Below are 12,058 nucleotides of genomic sequence, written 5' to 3'. Positions count from 1 at the left end.
TCGGCTATTCAAAAATTTATAAGTAATACGCGTATTATTCGCGAATTTACGAAGCAGGAGTACTACTCCTCGTACTCTTCTGATTTCGCAGAGAGTAATTGCAGACGCCGGGTCCTACGCGCGTTCCCCTTTTCTATTTTATTTCAAAAGATAAAAAAAAAAAAAAAAAAAAAAAAAAAAAAAAAAAAAAAAAAAAAAAAAAAAAAAAACAGAGACACACTGAGCTTCCAAACGAGCAAAACGCGGCACGTGATCTGTCTACACTAAAAAGTAGCGAGTCAAACTATCGGCCTAACTGAGATGGCTCGGCTTCATCCTCCGCCCTCCGATACAGCTCATCAACGGCTAAAACTAATCTTTAAAACTCGCAATTCTTTTTCTCTTTCGCATCTCTCGTCAGATCAATAAGACAAGTACGGATACACAGAAAGAAAAAGTGGCGATCGATGACGCCATCCAACCACCCTGTAAACGGCGTCTCCTTCCATATTTGTCCCTGCACGGGAGGATTTTAGAGCTACAGTGCTACTTATATCTCAGTCCGAATCAGTAGCTCAACCCCCATTGCTTTCTATGCAACCGGCTGCTCAATTGATCACGGTCTATCATTTTCCAACAACGCTGATGGCTTCCCGCCTCCTGCGTCTGCTTCTTCTTCTGGCGACGCTTCTGAACTTCAGCTTCGGCCGTGACTTCAACGTCACGCGTAGCCGCAAGGCGATTGAAATCGGAATCGGGATCGGAATCGGAATCGGCACCGGATCCGGCTGTTCCAACGGGGACATAACGCGGGAATGCTTCCAGAACGACCGGCTGTACAACGCCTACCTCGTAATCCAGCGATTCAAGAGCACGATCACCTGCGACCCGCAGGGCATCACCGACACGTGGTCGGGCACCGACATCTGCGGGAAGAATTCCTACGTCGGATTCTACTGCACCACGCCGCCGGGATTGGTAAACACGCCGACGGTCGCCTCCGTCGACTTCAACGGATACCGGCTGGCCGCCCCCACCGTCTGCGGATTCGTCGACCAGTTGACCGACCTCGCGCTCTTCCACGCCAACTCCAACAACTTCTCGGGCACGGTGCCCAACCTCAGAGGCCTGCAGTACATCTACGAGCTCGACTTGAGCAACAACAAGCTCACCGGCAATTTCCCCGCCGACGTCCTCTCCCTCAACAACGCCACCTTCCTCGACATCCGCTTCAACGGCTACGTCGGCCCAGTCCCCGCGCAGGTCTTCAAGCTCAGCATGTTACAGGTGCGGAGGCAAATCGATTTCTCTGCGGGTGCAAATTAAATATAATTTTTATTGGGCAATACTATCTGTATATTTATTAAAATATATTTTTCATGTTAATTTTATTATTTTTTTAATATTAATTATTTAAATTTTTAAATAGACAAGGCGTAACATCTATATCTTACTTTTGAAAAAAAAAAAAAAAAAAAAAGCATTTTGCTACTCTATTTAAAAATTAAAAATGTATGGTGGCCCACCCAAATGTAGGACATTCTATGCCGCAGAATCCGGGGCCAATCCGAAAGTAAAAAGAGAAAAAGAAAAAAAAAATCAGTTGGCTATTTCAATCCAAAAAAAAGGAAAAAAAAAAAAAAACAAAAAAAAAGAGGGTGGCGTCAAATACAAAACAAGGAAAGCAGCAAAAGAGTCAGATTGGCCATTCCGGAATGACCTGTATTGAGTGGTCTCCGTACAGTTTTATCTCATAGGGATAACCGCATACGCTTCCTTACAGAACTATCAAATAATAAATATATATTTCTATAAAATTTTTATTATTAACTTTTTTTTTTCAAAAATTTTTTTTCGTTTGTAAATATATTTTTCTATTAACAAAAAATTAGATAACTATAAGTTAACAAAATTAACCACACTTAGTTAAGAAAGTCAAATGATTTTTTTACTTTATATATATATAATATGTATTTCAATGTTGAGTCCCATCATTTTTTTTTCATCTTCTCTTCTTTATCCATGACGGCGATGAGATCTACTGTGATGGCGATGTAGAAAGAGAAATCCTCGATCGCGGCAAAAATGAGATACGCCGCACGTGTTGCGGCGAATGCGAAAAGAGAGAGAAAAAGATAACTTTTTATAGAAATAAATTTATAAGGACAAAATAGTCATATTATATATCTACAGTTAAAAGACTAATAGTGAATCAAACGGCAAAAATATTTATGAAGAACCAGCGTTTTTGAAGAGAAATATATCTGCAAAGTAGAAAATTTTGAAGAGATAAATCTAAAAATTAAATTTCGTAGGAATATATTTAGTATTTCAAACTTTTACATGGACTTAATTTGTATGGAATTAACCTATCTTATATCTGATGCTTCTGCATATCTACGCCGCCTGTTTAATTTGGTAGTATGCGAAGGAATTGTTAATTTGTTTTGTTTACGAAATGTTAAACTAGCAGATAAGGAAGTTTAAATATTTTGTGATGAGCAACGCGCAGGTCCTCTTCCTGAACAACAACAACTTCACGGGGCAGCTCCCCGCGGAACTGGGCTTCACCCCGGCGCAGTACCTCACCCTCGCCAACAACAAGTTCACCGGGCCGATCCCGAGCTCAATCGTCCATGCGGCCAACACGCTCCTCGAAGTGCTCTTCCTGAACAACCAGCTCTCCGGCTGCCTCCCCTTCGAGATTGGCCTCCTGAAAAAGGCGACCGTGTTCGACGCCGGGACGAACCTGCTGACCGGCCCGATCCCGCTGTCCTTTGGGTGCTTAAAGAAGATCGAGCAGCTCAACCTGGCGGACAACAAGCTCTACGGCGAGGTGCCGGACGTGCTGTGCAGGCTGGGGATCCCCGGGGCTGGCAACCTGATGAACTTATCGCTGTCTGACAACTACTTCACGTCGTTGGGGCACAGCTGCTGGATTTTGTTAAAGAAAGGGGTGCTGGACGTGCGCAAGAATTGCATTCCGGGAGTTCTGGACCAGAGGTCGCCGGAGGAGTGCAAGTGGTTCCTATGGCAGAAAAAGTACTGTCCGCTGAACACGTATATACCGTGCCAATCCCCGTGGCCCGAGGGTGCGGATCAGCTCAATTCCAAGGGGGCGGCGGCGGCGGCGGCGGAGGCAATGCCGGTGGCGGACGGGGCCCGCGATCGGAGCCGGGCGTCGGGGTACACTACCTACTCCGCGCTGCACCAGAATCCAAAGCCATGAGTAAGAAGAGGATTGGTTCGATGTGGCTATGCGTGTCAAGTTTAATTCCAAGTGTATATGCATTTGTGTGTCCATTTGGCCGTGGTCTGAGTTTCATTGCTCGTACGTTTCTCACTTCCACTCCACATCATCCTCCGCTTTATCTGCATTGTCACTGTTTTTGGCATCATTGTCTTGATCTTCTTTCTTTCTTTCATTGTCTCCCTTCTCTAATTGTCTGTCGAAATTAATGTGACAAGTGAATAAATCTTACTGTTCCCAAGTGTTGGAAAAAATTAAGAGTCAAATCAAATCGTAAAAATCACATAGATTTTTAAATATTTTTTTCGCTGCGGAATTTAATATAATTATTAAAATCTGATCTCGTCTTGTTTTACGAACTCTTTGATATGCTAATAATCTATTTTAATTTCTTACACGTTGTTCTTTCTAGTTTCAAAGATACTGAAATATCATTGAAAGAAATTGTTTGTGTGTGTGGCTGTTCAGATGGAAGGATACTGAAGAAGCACTTTGGGTGCGTGTACTTCTAGTTAAGTTTGAAATTAATTGGTGAATTTTTAATTTCGGCATTTAAGAATCTGAACTTTCAAAGCTGTTTAATTTTATCAAAAATAAATAATTGCCTGCACTTGGTTATGTTAAAGAAATAAATCAATTTATGATCAAATCATATGTTGTCGATTCTATCTGATGCTGTCTCAATATTTACCTTATATAATTTGATGTATTACTTGAAAAAATTCTCTCTAATTTTAAGTAAAATTTTTATATCTTTTTAAAAAATATTTTGAAATGCAGAGTTTAAATAAGTATTTTAAAACACATACAAAGATTAAGAACTAAATATTATAAGGCAGTGAAAATCAGATAAGGCTTGTGAGTCGAGATGTGCTAAGCATTATCTTAAAAGCGAGATTGCCCCTCCATGTGCGAGGCTCCGGCAATCACTTCTAGCAATAAAACAACCACTGTTCGCCCTATCGGCACGTCTTTAAAGTGGTACAATATGAACCTAATAAACTTTCAGAGATCCAGCGAAATATAAAGAAGAAAGGTAAAGCTCATTGTAACAAAGAGGAAGAAGAAGCACTTTGCATATTTCAGATAACTTCTTAATACTCCAAGTGTATGCATCCTCTCCTCTTCTATATACAGATAGGAGCCCAATGGTAGGGTCCAACAGCTTTCTCTCGGATAATCCATTGGACTGTACCAAGTTGCAAGATACGGTACCTTACCAAGGTAGGGTAAGATTTGACTAAGAGACCTTATCGGGGTAAGGTAATGATTAAAATAAGAAATACCAAGAAAAAAATAAAAGAAAAGAAAAAGTTTAAGTGAATCAAGTAGCTTGAACCACGTGAGCCACGACCCGTTCGGCCCGGCACGGCTCATGCTTGTGTATATGTGTGGACTAGGTCCACATACGGGCCACGAATCCGGTCCATATAAAAATAAAATCCAGTCCACCTACAGACCCGGTATCCAGTCCATATGAAGATGAAGCCAATTCTAAATCCAAACTTAATCGAGTCCATCCTAAAAATCAAAACCAATCGAGTCTACCATAAAAATTCAAAATCCAATCAAGTCGACAATAAAAGAAACCTAAGCCCATTCTAAACCCAAATCCAATCAAGTCGATAATAAAAAAACACCAAGCCCATTCTAAATCCAAATCTAATCAAGTCCACAATATAAAAACCAAAGCCCATTCTAAATCCAAACCTAATCCAGGCCCCCATAAAAATCCAAACTCATTCTAGTCCACAAAAAAAATTCAAACCCAATTTAGTCTACCATAAAAATCCAAACTCATTCTAGTCCACAATATAAATCCAAACCCAATCAAGTCCACCATAAAAATCCAAATCCAATTAAGTCCACAATAAAAATCCAAATCCAATCAAGTTCACACTAAAAATCCAAATCCATCTAAATCCAAACTCATTCTAGTTCACAATAAAAATGTAACCTACATTTAGTCCACAATAAAAGCCTAACTCAATTTAATCCAACCCATTGTAGTCCATAAATAAAACTAGGCCATAAAGCTAGGAAGGCCCAAGAGCATCAGGTCCAAAGCTATTAAAGCCATATCATCCAAATACCTAAAACCCAAACTCTACTTCAAACATGGGTTTTGTTATGAATCAAAATGAGCTTTTACTATGAACCGAAAATGGGTTTTGTTATCATGACCCCATGAACCGAGCTATTCCCCAATCTTATGAACCATACACCAATTCCATGAACCAAACCACATACCAAATCTCATGAACCAAATTTCATACCCAAATCTCATGAACTATGAATCAACCTTTAAATCCAACTGAATCCTAGTACATACACCTAGGATTTGGTCAATCATTAAGATATGATTCGTTCCATCATTCTTATGAAGGTCTCTTGATCGAAAATGCCTCAAGCCACAGGGGTAATTAATAGTAGATGCTTGTTTCTTTTGAAATCATAGATCCGCAATATTTGATACCCACATATACATATAAATACTAATATGAATTATGAATACTGTCACGTGAAAAATCCAGAAAAAGATCAACCGTGCGAGATGTGTCATTCGTGGTGGCAGACAAAATGGCACACCCAGTAGGAAGATCTTTCCTTTCTTCTTTGGATTTTTTTTTTTTGTACGTAGAAGGACGTATAGTTATGGTAGTATCGTACCTATATCTTGTGTATACTTCTTTTATCTTTTTTTGTCCTCTATTTATAATAAAATGGGAGAGATTTAAGAAAACGTCGAGAAATTTGTAGGGTTGGATGTGGTTAGTTGAGGGATAAGTATTAGTGGGTTGAGAGATATTTGGAAAGTGGGTTAGAGATTCAAAATTCAAAATCAAATTTTTAATGATGTTATTGAGAGGAGATATATTTTCTAGTTGATTGGGGATTCGAAATTTGAAATCACATTTTGAATGAAAAAAAAATATTTTTGAGGTTGTTAGGAGAAAAGATACTTTCTAGTTGGTTGAAAATTTTAAAAATTCAAAATTAAATTTGAACATAATATTTTAAAATTCAAAATTGAATTTGAGATGTGGATGTGGGCTATATACAATGGGTTGGGCTGAGTACAATCAATTGGGCCCACTTTGATAGAGCTTATTCGGTACAAATAGTAATATTCATTGGGCTAAAATGAGACCCCAACTATCAGATAGACTCAAAATTTATTGGACTTTCATGAGGCTCACAATCTTTTATTCACATGTGGGGCCTATTAAAAATATATAGACCATAATTTATCTCAGATAGAGCTCAAGAAATTAGATAAGCCAAAATCAATATTAAGTGCCAACCATAATCTTTCACCTTTATTATTATTATTCTTCTATTAAATTTTTTTTACCCCAACACACGTAATTGTGATCATATTATAATATTTAATGTTTATTATGTGCCTCGATTAGGATGTAATTTATTAAGAACTGGCCAATTTAAGAAAAATGTCATATTGTTGTATATTGAAAAGAAAATTTGTGAATTGAATGATAAAAATAATAGATTAATTGTTAAAGAGCCAATGACTAGATATGGCATGTTTTCTTTAAAAATGGATAATGACACTTCATTATGTTTCAATACAATTGTGCATGACAAATATTGGATATGGCATTTTTACAGTTTGGTCATTTAAATTTTTTATTTTTGAAAACATTTACTAGTAAAAATATAGTGGAGGGGTTACCTTATATAAATTATCTAAACCAAATTTGTAAAGGTTGCATTTTGAAAAAACAATATAGAGATCCGTTTTCAGAAGAAAAATCATGTAGAGCAACAAAACCTCTACAATTGGTTTGTATGGTTTTACGTGAGATGAATAGATGCTTCATCAGAAATAATAAATATTTTATAATTTTGATTGATGACTTTAGCAGAAAATTTTTGGTTTATTTTCTGATAGAAAAATTAGAAACTTTTACTGCATTCCAATAGTTTAAAGCACTTTTTGAAAAACAAAACGAGAATTATTTGAAAGTTCTACGGTTTGATGGTCAAGGATAATATTTTTTTTATAAAATTTAACGAGTTTTGCAGGGTACATGGAACTGAGCATCAAAGTAACGTGGCCTGTTCATGGCAACATAATGGCGTGACAAAAAGAAAAAATCACACAATTGTAAAAATAATAAGAAGCATGCTTATTAAGAGAGGTATATGGAAAAACTTTTGGGGTGAAGTTGTTTCATGTGCAGTTTATATTTTAAACAGGTGTCCGAAAAGTAACGTGGCGAATAAAATACCTAAAGAAGTATGGAATGGAAGAAAACCTATTATTAGTGCATCTACGTATTTTTGGATGCATGGCATATGCATACATTCCAAAGCAAACAAGAAAAAAATTGGATGACAAAGCAGTTAGGCATGTTTTTATCTATATGCAGAAAATGTGAAAGTTTATAAATTATATAATTCAATCGCAGAAAAATTCATAATCAGTAAAGATGTGAAATTTGATAAACTAAATCATGTGATTGGAAAGGAAAAGAAAGTTGAATAATGGTATTAGCATTTAATTTAAAGATAATTCGGAGAATCAAGAACAGCATGCATCGGATCCTCCGATTGCACTACCATCACCTCCCTCGTCGTTATCAGGTTCTTCGCCTTCTTCTTTGAAGGAAGGTGTTCGAAAAAATCCTCAACAAAATATTACAATGCCCGTAAAATTAAAAGATTATATTCTTCACGATACTGACAACGATGATAATAGTGATTTAACCTATTAAATCATGTTTTTAGATTGTCTTCTCATGTTTGATGAATCAGCTAAAGAAGAAAAGTGGCGTAAAGCCATGTGCGATGAAATCAAGGCGATTAAGAGTTCACAAAACTTGAGAATTCACAAAACTTCCAGAAGGCCAAAAAGCAATTGGCATAAAGCGGGTCGACAAAACCAAATACAAGCAAGACGGGTCAACCGATCGCCACAAAGCTAGACTCGTTGTAAAGGGCTACAAATAGAAGCCTGGTGTCGATTTTCACGAGGTGTTTGCTCCCCTTGCTAGATTGGAGTTGGTGCGGCTTCTAATTGCTTTTGCGATGCAAAAACACTGGAAGATCCATCAGATGGATGTCAAATCCACATTCTTCAACGGCTTTCTCAATGAAGTATATATAGAGCAACCACCAGGATATATACAAAATGATGAAGAAGACAAATTAAGTTTACAAATTAAAAAAAGGCATTGTACGGCTTGAAGCAAGCGTCGCGAGCATGGTACACACGTATAGATCTATACTTTAAAAAAGCCGAATTTCGTAAGTGCCCATGTGAACAAGCTTTTTATATTAAAAATAATTTTAATGCTGATGTTTTATTTGTTTCTTCTATGTTGGTGATCGTATTTTTACGAAAAATAATTCAATTATGATTGAATAATTAAAAAAGAGTATGATTAATGAGTTTGAGATGATCGATATGGGCCATATAGCTTATTATTTAGGCATCGAAGTTTCACAAAGATATGAAGGTATTTTTATTTCTTAAAAGAAATATGTAGAAAAAATACTTCAAAAGTTTCAGATGACGGATTGTAATCTGGTCGTTCCCCCAAGTAGAGATCGGATTAAAGCTTAATAAGAAAGGAGATAGAAGCCTGTTAATCCTACATGTTTCAAACAGTTAGCGGGAAGCCTGCGCTACTTAACAGCAACTAGACCCAACATATCCTATGGTGTTCGGTTGATCGGCAGATACATGGAAAAGCCGAATCAGATGAATCTACAATCAACTAAGCATATTTTGCGCTATATAAAAAAAACGGTCAACTACGATATTTCTTATACTTACAGTGGCAAATCTGAACTCATTGGATTCACCGATAACGATTGGGTCGGCGACGTAGAAGAATGAAAAAGCACATCGGGCGTATCATTTCTGGAAGCGGCGCGTTCACATTGTAGTTAGTTAATTCGAATTCAGCAAAAATTCGTTACAGGTATAATACGAATAAAATTCGTATCCCAATTTTTAAATTCGTTCAAAATACGGCTTAAAAAATGGATTCGCCAATTATTCGGATACACAATTTATACAGAAATTAATCGTTCACCAATTATTAATTCGGAATAAAAAATTTGGCTATTAAATTAGACTTTTTTCTAGATTTATGTTATTAGCATAAATATTCATAATTCTTAAGAATATAAATATAAAGAGCTACAAAGTTAAGCAGACTAAGTAAATGAAAAGTAATATCACAATGAAGGAGCATCTAAGCAATTGACTTGTTTCAATAGACTATGGGGTGGACAATATTCTCCCAATAACATATCTTAAAGATACTTGGAAAACTAATATGCTTCGATATGAAGACACTTCATTTCAAAGATGAGCATGTCCCCTTCTCTTTTTAGTAGCCCTAAGAATATCAACATTCTTACCTATTCTTTCTTTTGACAATTGGAAAGGAAATGTGCCATAAGTAAAATACATAAAGACAAGTTCACTATCAATATCTCCGTAAATTAAACCAGTGTGGTAATCTCAAAATGAAAAGGCTTAGATCTATTGGACTCGAATAAAACTCACTTGCCGAAGTTTCGATGGCGAGCGGCACGTGGCTCCACAAGGACTTCCGATCACAAGCGGCCGAAGTGCCGATGGCGAGCGTCGCGTGGCTCCACGAGGGCTTCCCCTTGCGAGCGGCTAGCCGGGGGGTGGGGAGGGTGTAGTATCCCTGGGATTTTGGGTAGGTGAGGGGCTTTTGGTCATTTGTTGCATTGGTTGGAGCATCCTTATCCCCACCGCTTCATAAAGGTGTGGAGAGGCAGGGAGTGAAGTTAATTATCCTTTCCCTCTCTCTCTCTAGTTTAATGGTATGCTTGGTGAAGGCTATGGATTGAGCTCGGATCGACGTCGACGTTGCGTCGGGGAGCCGTTCGAGTGCGTGGACGTCGCGGTTGCGCCGTTGGAGGCCTAGCGAGCACGTGTTTTTCCTCCTTTCGACTTCTCGCCGTTGTTGGATTAGCGTTTTCGAGGTGGGTTGAAGTTTACCGAAATCGTTGGAATATCTTTTAAGTTTTAGCATTTGTCGACATATATTATTGGTCTATTTTCTTGCTAGTACTCGAATTTATGGATTAGATTATAAAATCTGAATTTGGAGTTAAGCTAGTATTTATTTTTACATATTGGACTTGGAATTGACTTAGGAGAAAACTATAGAACCTACACTATCATTTTCTGAAAACTACCAAATTTAGCTTTAGGAGTTATAGTTTGTTTGTATCGCCACAATTTGTATGCGGTGGATATCCAGATTAGTGTAGGATGAGTTTACGCTCGTGCTCAGATGCCGAGTTTATTTTACAGTAGTGTATAGACTGTTCTGTACTGTCGGGTGCCGTCGCAGTTGACGGTGGACCCAGTTTGCTGTTTTTGCATCGGATTGTGCCAAGGGCACGTGAGTTTTGATTGTTAGACCAGTTAGACCTACTTGCTTTGACTATAGCCTGTGAGAGCCTGATTGAGCTCGGCAGAGACACGCTTGCATACTCGGTTAGGTAGCGCCTACGAGTGCAACTCCGAAGTCGGGCTTTGTGCGTTTGAGTATATGTCGTAGTGTCCTGGTTGGACTTGCTCTCCACCAACAATCTAGCGTGGTGGTGGTTGGTGTAGTTTCGACAGGCGGGACGGATGTGTTCAAAGTCCTTAGTGAGATTGGGTCAGAGATTGCATATTGCTTATATCTACAAATAGCTAATGTTGGTTAGCGATAGTATAGGGACATGTAGCTGTAGAGTTTTCCAGCTTCCTTTACTATCAGTGAGGATACTTTCTGTAGACTTAGTGGGTGAGCTGTTGAGGTCGGTAGTGGCACCCACTGAGGACTACTTTTTGCAATAGTTCTCACACCTAGTTGTTGACCCCCTTTTTGCAGAGCCTTCTTATGCGGCTGCTACTGTCACAGCTACTGATCGTGGAAAGAGAGTTGCGAGCTAGATCCCTTCCAGCCTTGTTGCTGTTCTAGAGGAGTACCAGCTACAGATAGTTTTGATTTTTTGTTCATGTACATATTGATGTTAGATACTCACTGGAGCGAGTCATGTATGTATCCTGGAGACTATGTATGTGTAGTGAACCTGATGGTTATTTATATTTGTTTACAGTTCTATTAGTAGCTTTATACTCCTAGTTGTAGTTTTGTATGATTACATGTACAATTACAGCTATCGCTTCATATACAGAGGAAATTCTTTTGTATACGGCGGGTCTGTTGGCGTGCAGGGGAAACGAGTAATCCGGGACGTGACAGAGGGGGGCTAGGGCATACTTTGAGTGAGAAGTGTTTTCTTTTTGGGGAGAGGCGAGCGTTTTCTGTCGTAGTTTTTTTTTTTTTTTTTCTTTTTGACCGAGCGTGCGAGGGTGTGAGAGACCACTATACGAGCATACAAAAATTACTATCCCATTTTTTTGGGTGAATAATATAGGGGTCGACTGGGGTATTATCGATAGTACCAAGGATTTGGTGCTATCGAGTTTTCCACCGTTAGATTTAACCCTCTGATTATTTTTATCCGTTAGATTATACTATTCAACCAACCACTCACTCAACCCTAGGAGGCCCACATCAACCTAACCACCCATTTCTCAATCTAAGGGCTAAAAAATCAATACCACCAATAGCTTGGTACTATTGATAGTATTCTCGCCTAGTTCTATATATATTTTATATTTTTATTATACAATACATATAGTATTATATACATACTATGATATATATTATATTATATACTTATATCAATTTATTATATAATATAATTTTAATATATTTAATTTACAAATAATAATAATAATAATAATAATAATAATAA

General features: G+C 37.9%; 1 protein-coding gene across 1 annotated transcript; it reads left to right on the top strand.

Moving 5' to 3' along the window:
* Positions 506–3,487, top strand: LOC109725997 (uncharacterized protein At4g06744-like). The gene is made up of 2 exons (XM_020255419.1): positions 506–1,266; positions 2,492–3,487. Exons 1-2 carry the CDS (start codon positions 574–576, stop codon positions 3,206–3,208), a joined length of 1,410 nt encoding a protein of 469 aa, XP_020111008.1. The 5' UTR covers positions 506–573; the 3' UTR covers positions 3,209–3,487.

The sequence above is a fragment of the Ananas comosus genome, linkage group 20, assembly GCF_001540865.1.
Source record: "Ananas comosus cultivar F153 linkage group 20, ASM154086v1, whole genome shotgun sequence".
In the NCBI taxonomy this organism is placed as follows: Eukaryota; Viridiplantae; Streptophyta; class Magnoliopsida; order Poales; family Bromeliaceae; genus Ananas; species Ananas comosus.
Note: the sequence above shows the minus strand (reverse complement) of the source record. Positions and strands in the feature narration are given on the sequence as shown.